The 10,621-nt window shown below is 41.7% G+C and overlaps 1 protein-coding gene across 1 annotated transcript in view; it reads right to left on the bottom strand.

The window, feature by feature from the left end:
* Positions 1 to 4,539: 4,539 nt before the first annotated feature.
* Positions 4,540 to 10,621, bottom strand: part of Myh15 (myosin heavy chain 15) — a 131,000-nt gene continuing 124,918 nt past the window's right edge. The window contains exons 39-41 of the mRNA XM_036203430.1: positions 8,649 to 8,744; positions 6,402 to 6,536; positions 4,540 to 4,554 (exon numbers count right to left, since the gene is read on the bottom strand). Of these exons, the coding sequence (XP_036059323.1) occupies positions 4,540 to 4,554; positions 6,402 to 6,536; positions 8,649 to 8,744 (246 nt within the window). The remainder of the gene's footprint in view (positions 4,555 to 6,401; positions 6,537 to 8,648; positions 8,745 to 10,621) is intronic.

Genomic DNA, 10,621 nt, shown 5'->3' with positions numbered 1-10,621 from the left:
GACTTTAGGAACAGAATTTGAACTGAAAGTGACTTGTTCAAAACTGAGATCTAGTTTGTTCAAGACATGGAAATCTCAGTGCCAGGTGGCTCAAGTGCTGAGAAGGGACATGAAGATCTGTGTGCACCTTGCAGATACCCAGGCTGACTAGTGTCAGCATCCCTGCTCCCAGGAGCTTGTCTTCTTTCCATCATTTCCCTGAGAAGGCCTGAGGTGTCCTGGGGTTAATGTACATTCCATGCCCCTTCCGTGGGTTTCTTCATTGACATTCACCTGTCACCAACACTTGACCGCCACCCCTGGCCCAGAAGAATGGTATTATGGTTAGAGTGGTACCTGGAGGAGGCACTTCACCAGTTCTGACCCTGTGATTTCCACAGTAGGGAGGCTGGTCCCCTTGTTTGTTATTCCCATCCTTTAGTTGGGCAAAGCAGTAAGGGGTAGTTGCTCCCTTGTAGTCTAACTTGTCTTCAAATGCCTACATGGTATCATAGGCAGTTTAAGAAGCTTTGGTATATGAAGTCTGTGTGACCAGGCCCAACAGGAAACACATGGATCATTCAAAACTATGAGGTGAGACCAGAAGGCAGAGCATTCATCTCCCTCAATGGACTAAAGGACCTGAACCAGGGGCAAACTGAAATTTAAAGTCAAGGGACATCACAAGCAGTTCCCAAAATATAGAATGAGGATCATATCAAAGTCACTGCTTGGTAGCCAGTGGCCTTCCATGTGAGGAATCAGCTAAACCAAGATGACCTTTAAGTGAAAGAGCTAGAAGAATAAACACCCAATGGAACTCCAGGCTGAGGGCAAAGGAAAGAGATGCCTTGATGGAGTCCCATGCAGTGAGCCTCTCTGTCAGGGGGCAGAATAGGTTCTGGTTTCTGAGAGAACAATCTGAAGACATAGGTAAGAACTGTGCACGAGTATTTCCCAGATAATAATAATTAGTAATAACAATAAATAGAGCAATATTGTATACTTCTGCGGTTAGATGGGCTGAACCTATAACTGGAGCTGTTTTCTTAAATCACACTGAGTGTAGCCCACTGGGGACCCAGCTTGTAGTTTCCTATGCAACGCTTCATGTTCTTTGTGGTTTTCTTTTCTCTTTTTGTTCCCTTTTCTAACACCCCATTTTTAAAAGCCCTTGACTTAGGATGAGCACAAGGAGCTACATCTCAAGGAGAAGAATCAGAGCTTGCCTTAAGAAATGATGTTGAGTTTCAACCAAGAACCCAGAAGAAATATATTGCTAGGAGCTGACTCAAAACCCAACAATTGGTGAGAATGAGTGGAAGGCACACTATGGAAAAGGTCAGGGTCCATAGCCTGAGACCGAATAGTTGATTTAATAGGATATTTCACTCTTCCTGTATATACACAGTTACTTCAGCTTAACCAATGAGGATGGTTTAGGATGGTTATTACTGGGGCTCCCAGACAGTATCAATGTCAATATCTCTACAAATGCTCTTGGAACAGCTTTATCACCTCAGGGCTGACTCGTCTGGAGTTGTGTTACACCTGGAAACACCAGACTGGTAAAGCTGGTGACCCTGGCCATGATAAATGCCTGTCTTACGGACATATTGGTAATTAGTACTCTTATGGGATTATATTTGCATATACATGTTATGTAGGGGGAGAAGATAGGCTGTTGGCAATGCTCTATTCCCCTAAATTTTATATTCTCTTTCTTTTTCATTTTGAGATTATAATATGATTATACTGTTTCTTTCCTTTCATCCCTCAAAATCCTCCCATATAATCCCCCTTTCTCTTTTTCAAATTCATGGCCTCTTTTTCATTAATTGATATTGGATGCACGCATATGTATGTGCATAAAATATATAAATACCTAAAAAATTTATATGAAAGCAAGTGTCTAATATGAAAGCTTGTTAACTCACCACTGAAGCCAGGCTATCTATGGCCTTCTCAAGATTTTAACTCTGTAGTTTTTTTTAAAAAAAAAAAAAAAAAAAAAAAAGGAAACCCTAAAAAGTAATGTGATTGTCACCTGGTCCAATTTTTGCCAGCTGGTCCAATTTTTTTTGTTGTTTCTGTCAACTGACTTGAATTTTAGTCTCATACTTTGTGCCGGGTTTGTTCATTCTTAAGTGCTTATACTGCAATGTGTGACAAGTGTCCATAGACAGTAAAATTAAAAATTAGAAAGAATACTAAAGCCCCTGTGTAAAGAAAAACTCTGAGATAATATTTAAGTTTCTCAGTAATCTTGGCTCCTTTTGCTTAAATTTTTCCTGAATGAGAGAAATTTTAATAAATGAATAGTTATCAGTGAATTAAAATTGAATGTCGCCGGGCGGTGGTGGTGGTGGTGGTGGTGGTGGTGGTGGTGGTGGTGCACACCTTTAATCCCAGCACTCAGGAGGCAGAGCCAGGCAGATCTCTGTGAGTTCAAGGCCAGCCTGGGCTACCAAGTGAGTTCCAGGAAAGGCGCAAATCTACACAGAGAAACCCTGTCTCAAAAAAAAAAAAAAAAAAAAAAAAAAATTGAATGTCTTTGAAGCTGGAGAGGGATCAGCAGTTAAGAACACTTGCTGCTCTTCTAGAAGACTGGAGTCTGGTTCTCAATACCCTCTTAGACCCAATGACTTCTTCTAGACTCTGCAGGCCCCCATACTCATGTGGCATACACTTTCATAAACAAACAAATACATATAAGAGTAAATCCTTCTTTTTAAAAATGGATGTATCATCTCCAGCTGAGGACTCTAACACTGATTTTCCTGAAAATTTCCTATAAAGTATGGAGAAACGTTTTCCTGAATGGTGTATAAAGTGTGGAGAAACAGTCATATTTTAGGATTGGCAGGATGAAAACAGAAAATCTCTACTGTCAGGTTTAAGACATAGAAATGTTTCTTAAATGGGAATATTAGCTTACTCCAACATAATTCAAAATTTATTTTTCCATAAGTGTTTAAAAATTATTCCAGAATATTCCTGTCACATGTTAACTGTTTAGCGTTTTCTGACAGGGTTGTGATCAATAGTGAGGAGCCCACTGCTTTAGATTCAGCACAATAGGCTGTCTAGCAGCTCACTCAGTGACTCCTCAGAGACTTCTCCCCCACATCTCCACACTCTAATTTGGTATACCATGCTTCGAATGACCTTGACATTCAGAAGGATCAGCCTTGGCTTGTTTAAGCCAACCAGGACCATTGACATCCTGTTGCCTCAAACACAGGGTGAGTCTCAGCAGGAATGAGAAGTCTGATTGATTGTATAAGAGGAAGTGTCCCTGGGGGATTCAGAGAGAATGCTGATTTCAAAAAGTCATAGGCCAGCACTAATAGAGAGTGTTGAGATTTTCTCTCAACAATGAGAGTCAAACAAAGCCCATATGCAGAGGATCCCACACAAGACCAGCCCTTGCTCCTTTGGCAGCACTGGAACCTGGGATTGACATTAAAGCATCCCTTGTGAGTGTGGTTGGGTAGAGAGGAAGAACCATCGAGAATGACAGAGAACAGCATTTATTGTCAGGAGTCAGCTTTACACGTGGCTGTGAATGCTGGGTCTGAAGTTGGCTGTGGTGAGCTGCACAGGGTTGAGGGAGAGTGAGAATAAACAACCATGTAAGGGACAAACTATTTCCAAACTGTCCTCATCCCTGGCTACTACAGCAAGGCTGGGTATTCCCCAGGTGAAGCTGGTACTGGTCACCTTAGAATCACCCACATGCCTGCAGAGTTGAAGGAGACTGGCAGGAAGTAAGAGGGAAAAAAATGGTCCAGGGTAGCTGATTACTAATAGCTTGCCTTGGGACATCAGTAATATTCCTTCAACTGTCACAGTATTTGAGACTATATACTGACCTTCTGCACATAAAATAGAAACTCTTCCATTTTTACCTACTAAATCTGCTATGAACTTTTGCTAGTGCCCAACTTTAGTCTAGAATCATCCAAGGAAAGAAATTCTGGGACATACCCTCCCTCCTGCTTAGCTCCCTGGCCAACCCAGAGCCTGTACAACCTGTCTCACTTGACAGGAAGCACTGGCTTTGTGGTTATGGTCTACACAGGCATGTAGTCTACTTGTGTCTTGATTAGGAAGCTTTGACTACAGGCACAAAGGGCCTAACTACAGCAACGCCTGCCTCACAGCACTAAGGCAGATGTCAGTTGTCATCAAGATACAGGGTTGACTCAAGCAAAGTTCGATAACTTCAAAAAAATCATTCCCATCATGTACCAATTCCATGGATCATAGTCTAAGGGTTTCTTCTATGAGTTCTGTGCATGAAGATACAGAAGAAAGGATAAACGTGCCTTCTTTTCTAACAACAGAATTGATTCTTAACATCCATTTAGTCTTCTGGAGTCAAATTTTAGAAGAAAAGTCTCTTGACACTGAGAATCAAAAATCCATCCATTAATTGCAATTCCTTGGATCAGTGCATTTTGCTCATCATCCTTTTTGCTGGTTTTTCACGCCACATAAATGTTTATTTCTTAAGGGCTTTCTTCCAGCTGTTGTCTTTTTATAAAAAGAAACTCCTTATTCTTCTCGAACCTGGAAAACAATGTATGTTGATGTGTTTTATGTGATTCCAGAGACTTTGAGTTGTAGAGCACACCCAGCCAGACCCATGTGAGCCCCTTCCAGAGGGGATCTGACCTCAAGCAGCTCTCCATGGGCTTCAGAGGGAGGTGGGGACTGGAGGCAATTAATTGTCTTGCAGAGCAGGCCCTAGAGATTCACCCCAAGGAAATGCTCTGTCATTCTCCATCTCTGCCTCCCTTCCCCACAAGGGGAAAAGATCCTGCAACCACTCACCAGTTTGCTCCCGACACACACAATTGCATCAGGAAACCCTTTCCCCATCTTTATGACAGTTGAAGAATTTTAAGCTTTTCTTCTGTGAATGGGGAGCAATTAGGCATCACACTGCCCAGCTAGGTTTTCCTGTTCATTTCCTGCCAGAAGCAATTTCTACTTCACTTGTTTTTAATTCACTCATGAACACAACCATGACAAGGTGAAATGCAGGGGTGTATTGTGGAGACCCTGCGACCTCCTGCAGCTCAGTACGATTGCAGCACAAGGAGGCGCCTCCCTTAGAAAATCTTTTTTTTTTTTTTTTTTTTTTTTTTTTTGGTTTTTTGAGACAAGGTTTTTCTGTGTGGCTTTGCGCCTTTCCTGGAACTCACTCTGTAGACCAGGCTAACCTCAAACTCACAGAGATCCGCCTGGCTCTGCTTCCCGAATGCTGGGATTATATATGATCTTGCCGGGCAGGCTCTGCACAGGACACCCTCAGTCAGTGGGGTAACCCTTCTCTGACTGAAGCCAGCCTTCAAGCCACTCCCCTGGAGCTCTCCAATTGGGACTTAACCTTGCGACAGCTGTTCATGCAGCAATGAGAACTCTCTGGAGCTGCCAAGGCCTCAAGCTTCTCATTCTTAGATTGCAGTGTCTTCTGTGTAGCCAACTTCTAGCCTCCTTCAACAAGGTCGATATTTATTATTGGCAATCCTATCAGCTTACCTCAAGGGACTACTAGTAATTCATTTACCAGAAATGAGAAGGCTAGACGTGCACCAATTGTTGAAAATGAATGGAGGGTGCCATCTGTGCTGGGCACTGTGCTAACTGCTTTTCAGACATTTTAGAAAAGGTAGCTGCTATATTATCCAATTTCTTTTAATTCCCTTCTCCTAAAGCCAGATGTAATTTAAAAACTGTGCTTCAAGGAAAACTCAGCAAGGAAGCAGAGAGTCTTTGGCACTGCCCATCATCATCCATTGCTGAGTTCACTGTCATCCACTTCCAGTGACAGTGAAGACTGGCTGCCACTACTGTGTTCCCATGGCCATTCAACTAACCACAGAGACGTGGGAAAATGTTTCCGTGCTTTGGGGAAACCCCATCAGTTGAATGCTGAGACCTTGAAAGCAGGACTCTCCAATTTACTATCATTCCTGGCTCACGTTTGACCTTCTTCCCCTAGGTCTCAGTTTTGACCCGATGCCAACGTCATGAGCTTGTCTACTATGAACAGAATTCACTCCGAATTTCAAGGTCCATTTGTGCTTTTAAGGTCACCTTTGCTCCAGGAATTGCTGAGTATTCTGCACAGATGAATTAGAGGTCTGAGGCTCAGAGCTTACAAGTTAACCTGGGATGAAACATTTGAAAAATAAAACTAGGATGTTTTTCCAACTCCAGTGCTTAGCAGTGCTATATTACCTGGACAGATAGAATTTAGTAAATAGGGAAAGAATTTCATTTTAGCTTGTTTGGCTGTTTTTGAAAAAAAGATTTGAAGAGAAAAACAAGACATTTCTTGCTATACTAATCCATGCAATGTCATGAGCCCCAAAGCAGCAAACTGTAAGGCATTTCAGAGTGGACCGTACCTTTTTTTCAAACTCCTTCATCTTGGCTTTGAGTTTATTGACTTGAGATTCTGCTACCTCTGCCCTCTCCTTGACTTCCTTCAGCTCATGTTGCTGCTTCCTATACTTGGAAAGGTATTGATTAGCTTGAGCCTCCTGTAAACATGGAAAACACAGAAGTTAGGACATTCCCGTTCCTATGCAGTATTCTCTGCTCTGCAATGAGAGACTTGAACCCAGAAGGGAACATAAACTCAGTCCTGCATAGAACATGTTGTTTTGGCCTAAGACATACAGATAGGACTTCAGAGTAGGAAAGGAGGCTGGCGAGTTGACTTGACAATTAAGAACTCTTTCTGCTCTTTGGAAGACCCAGGTTTGTTTGTTTCTTTTCTTTATTTATTTTTGGTATTTTTTGATAATTTAATTTATACATACTGCTGTGTTTTAGGTTGTATCGCCACAATATTAGGTGTGGTGATTCTTCTCTGATTGACAATGTCTCTCTTTCCTCTTCCAACTCTCAAGCACCACCCTAATCTCACAATGTCAAATGATGCTCTGGACTCCTGGTTAAAATTCAGAAGTTTAATTGAGAGATTAAGTGCTACTAAGGTACCAATTCGGTTAAAAGTTAGAATGTGATTGAACTACCTTTGAAATAATGTATGAAAAGCAACCTTTTAGACATGTAGACTGTTTCCGAGTGTTTGAATTTTCAGTGAATGAAATGTTTTGAAGCAACTTATGGCAGTAAATACCAATTAATTCCCACAAGTACAGGCCTGTGTTTAGATAAAAAGAAAAGGATTTGGGAGAACAAGGTTTCTGACCATTCAAATGAAAACATCTCACTGTTCTACCAAAACAATGGTGTTAAATAAAGACAGCAACTGTGAGCAGTTCTGTGTGTCTTTATGTTGTTGCTTTTCAGCCAGGGTTGTATGCTGGAATCCAAGTCAAATGTCTGTTTATTCATTTGTCTCAACCCCGAAATGTCTCAAACTTTCTTGGTGGCATTTAGGCTTTAGGGTTCTTGAGATTTGAAGTATGCCTCCTGTTTTACCTTTCAAGGTCAGTTCATGAAGCCAGATCTAACCTGATTATCCCTTAGGAGAACCCCTGAAGATTTTAATTGTCACTGGTGTCTCAAGAAATAGGAAGCCAACTTACGGTGGCTGTTACCAAGAATTTCTGGCAGTGAGAAAGGTGAGGAATGCATTTATGGGTCGGGGACCCATAGACAGAAGGGCAGCTTGTGCACAAATGAGTTAGTTAACAGGCCAACTGCAACTGGATATTTCTAAATACACACATGGTAGCTCATAACCACATACAACTCCAGTTTCAGAGACTCTGATGCCCTCTTTTGGACTATGTAGGCACCAGGAAATCATGTAAAGATTTGCATGAAAATTTTATATAAAGATGCATGTAAGCAAAATGTTCACACATAGAAAGAAAAATGAAATCAGAAACTTTCTTTTTTAAGAGTAGGAACAGAAACCCATTTCACAGCTATCCCCTGGAAATTCAGAATGTGTGTACAGATACTATAACTTCCACACAGTTATATACTAGAGCAATCAGAATTATTGGCTTAAAGTCAGACTCAAATCCTATCCTACCCCCGGGTATAAGTGGTTGTCCTTTCAAATTATGAACCAATAAGTAATTCTTAGATATAGCACCAAACCAATCAATTCAAAACCTCTCAAAATATTATTAGGTGCAAACCAGCACATACATATGGTACCTATTCTTTAATATCGTACTTTAAGGACTCTATAAGATTTGATACTTTATGGAAAAGGTAAACCGAGGCCAGTAAAAAACAAGTAAAGGTGAACAAGAACATTTCAATGATGGTCATTTTGTTCACATCGTGTCCAGATTCATCAGAAGAATGTCTGACAAATTGTGACTGTGTTCACCCAAAGTCTAGAGCTGAAAGAAACCACAATGAAACCCTGCAAAATTTGCCAGCCGTGCATGCCACCCAGATTATACTTGGCTCATTTCTGGCCCTGCATGTGTTTGAGTACAACCACCAGGTCAAGGGACAGAGGTCTGGCTTCTGGTGGGGAAAAGCAACCTAATTTTCCTTCCTCCTGGCCCCTGCATAAGCCATAGTGCTAACTTACATAAAAGCAGAGAATGGGCAGATGTGATGTCCAGATGGTTGTCTCTGCTGAGCTGTTCCCTGAGCTCAGAGCATTAACCAAAAGCAGTAGCTGGGAAATCCAGGATGCTGCAGTTGGCACTTACCGCTGCTTCCATTTGCTGCTTGTAACTCTGCACTTTCAGCTGAAGTTTATCAGACAGAGCCTGCATCCTGTTCAGATTCTTCTTATCTTCTTCTGCCTGAAATGCATAGGCATGCATGGGAAAGTCATTTGAAGGATCCAGCCACGCACACTGAATACACTCTCATACGAGGAAGTAAAAGTTGGGAACTTTTTGTAAATATTATCTGATAATGGTGCTTTGAAAAATACATTTAACTCTATTCATCCTAAGTTTTGAGAAAGGAATGAATGGCTCAGAGAAATGGCAAAGATATATCACTTGATCCTCACAGCACCCTACCAGCCTTTACTTAAATGGAAGTCAAGGCCATTAGATTTGATATATCTGTCAGCCTTTTTATTCCAGAAAAGCTACACTTGCCTGAGACTGCTTCCATATAAAATTTATTATTACAAAAGCCATTTATGCAAAATGGAAAGCCAACGCCATCAATCAAAACAATTCAGTGCCCAAACTTCTGAATTGGCCCTTGGCTTCATGTAGTAAACTAGAAAAGTCAAGGTTCTCAGAATTCTGCCATGGGCATCAGTGAAGATGGTGAGGGAAGATGTGCATGCTGTGTGGACCTCTGTGTGGCCCTCATCCTCACCACTGCCATTGTCTAGGCTAGGCTTGAAGGGAGGCATGGGGAGGTGGGGTTCCTCAACAGTTCTTCAGGGAGTCTTTGACATTCTAAGAAAGCAGCATGTTGATGGGACTCTTCCTGCTCCTGGCCCACTCCTCACACCCTTGAAAACACTGGAGTATCTTCAGTTCAAAGCTCTTGAGAACCTCCAAAGAAATCAAATTCCTCTTCCAAAGAATGAGAGACTGGTATAATAAAGATGTACTTCTATGCTGATCTTTCTACTGGTTCCAGCTTACCTCTTTTATCAACTATCTCCCCCAGAGACATTAAGGTCGAGTGTTAGAGGCTCAGTCGCAGGTTGGCATAAGATGGTGGTAAGACCTTTAAAAGATGGAGCCTACTAGACTGTCTTTAGGTCACTGGAGATGTAGTGCCTGAAGGAGACAGTGAATCCCAGACCCCTCCCCTTCCCTTTACTGACCATAAGATTAGCTGTTTTCTTGCCCTATATCACCCAAAACAACAGGAATGACATCATGGACAAAACTATGACCAAAATAAACCTTTTTCAGTTATATGTAAATTACCTAAGGTCCTTTGACAATGCAATGGAAAACTGAATTTACAGTATGACACTGGTCCTTCTATACTTGATAAAAATCCCACTGTAAACAGGATCAATTCCACCTGTAAACCACAGCATTTTGCCAACTCCTTCTTGTATTGGTTTAGCTAAGCTACTTCCAATACCTGAAGGCAACCTCCCTACCAGAGCACCATCTGACACTATACAGTTCGAAACTAAATATATCTTAAGGTTCCTCGACACATACCTTTAATCCCAGCACTCTGGAAGCAGAGCCAGGCAGATCTCTGTGAGTTGGAGGCCAGCCTAGTCTACAGACCAAGTTCCAGGAAAGGCGCAATGCTACACAAAGAAACCCTGTATCAAAAAAAAAAAAAAAAAAAAAAAGATTCCTCGGCCCTGTATGATGAACACATAGTGCTCAACCTGGTTGGGGACTGAGGCTAGCCTGGGTTTTAAAGTCCCTCCTCTGCTTTCATCCATTTATCCTACTTTAAAGGCTTATGAAGTTTAAAATTCTACAACACTATCTGTTTCCAGTGAACTCTAAAACCAACACAGAGTTAATTCCTAATAACTGACTGAGCAGAGACACATAATAGAAGAGACTAAGCAGAAGAAAACTGGGAAAAAATAGCTACAAGGGGGTGCTGATGCTAATGGTGCTCACCCCACTGGGAAGGTAGAGCTTTAGATGTGAGGCCTGAGTTCACATCTGAATCAGACTCAGAAGATGAGCAGGGCTAAGTGCAATTACCACACTGGCCTATTCTGCCT

The sequence above is a fragment of the Onychomys torridus genome, chromosome 12, assembly GCF_903995425.1.
Source record: "Onychomys torridus chromosome 12, mOncTor1.1, whole genome shotgun sequence".
In the NCBI taxonomy this organism is placed as follows: Eukaryota; Metazoa; Chordata; class Mammalia; order Rodentia; family Cricetidae; genus Onychomys; species Onychomys torridus.
Note: the sequence above shows the minus strand (reverse complement) of the source record. Positions and strands in the feature narration are given on the sequence as shown.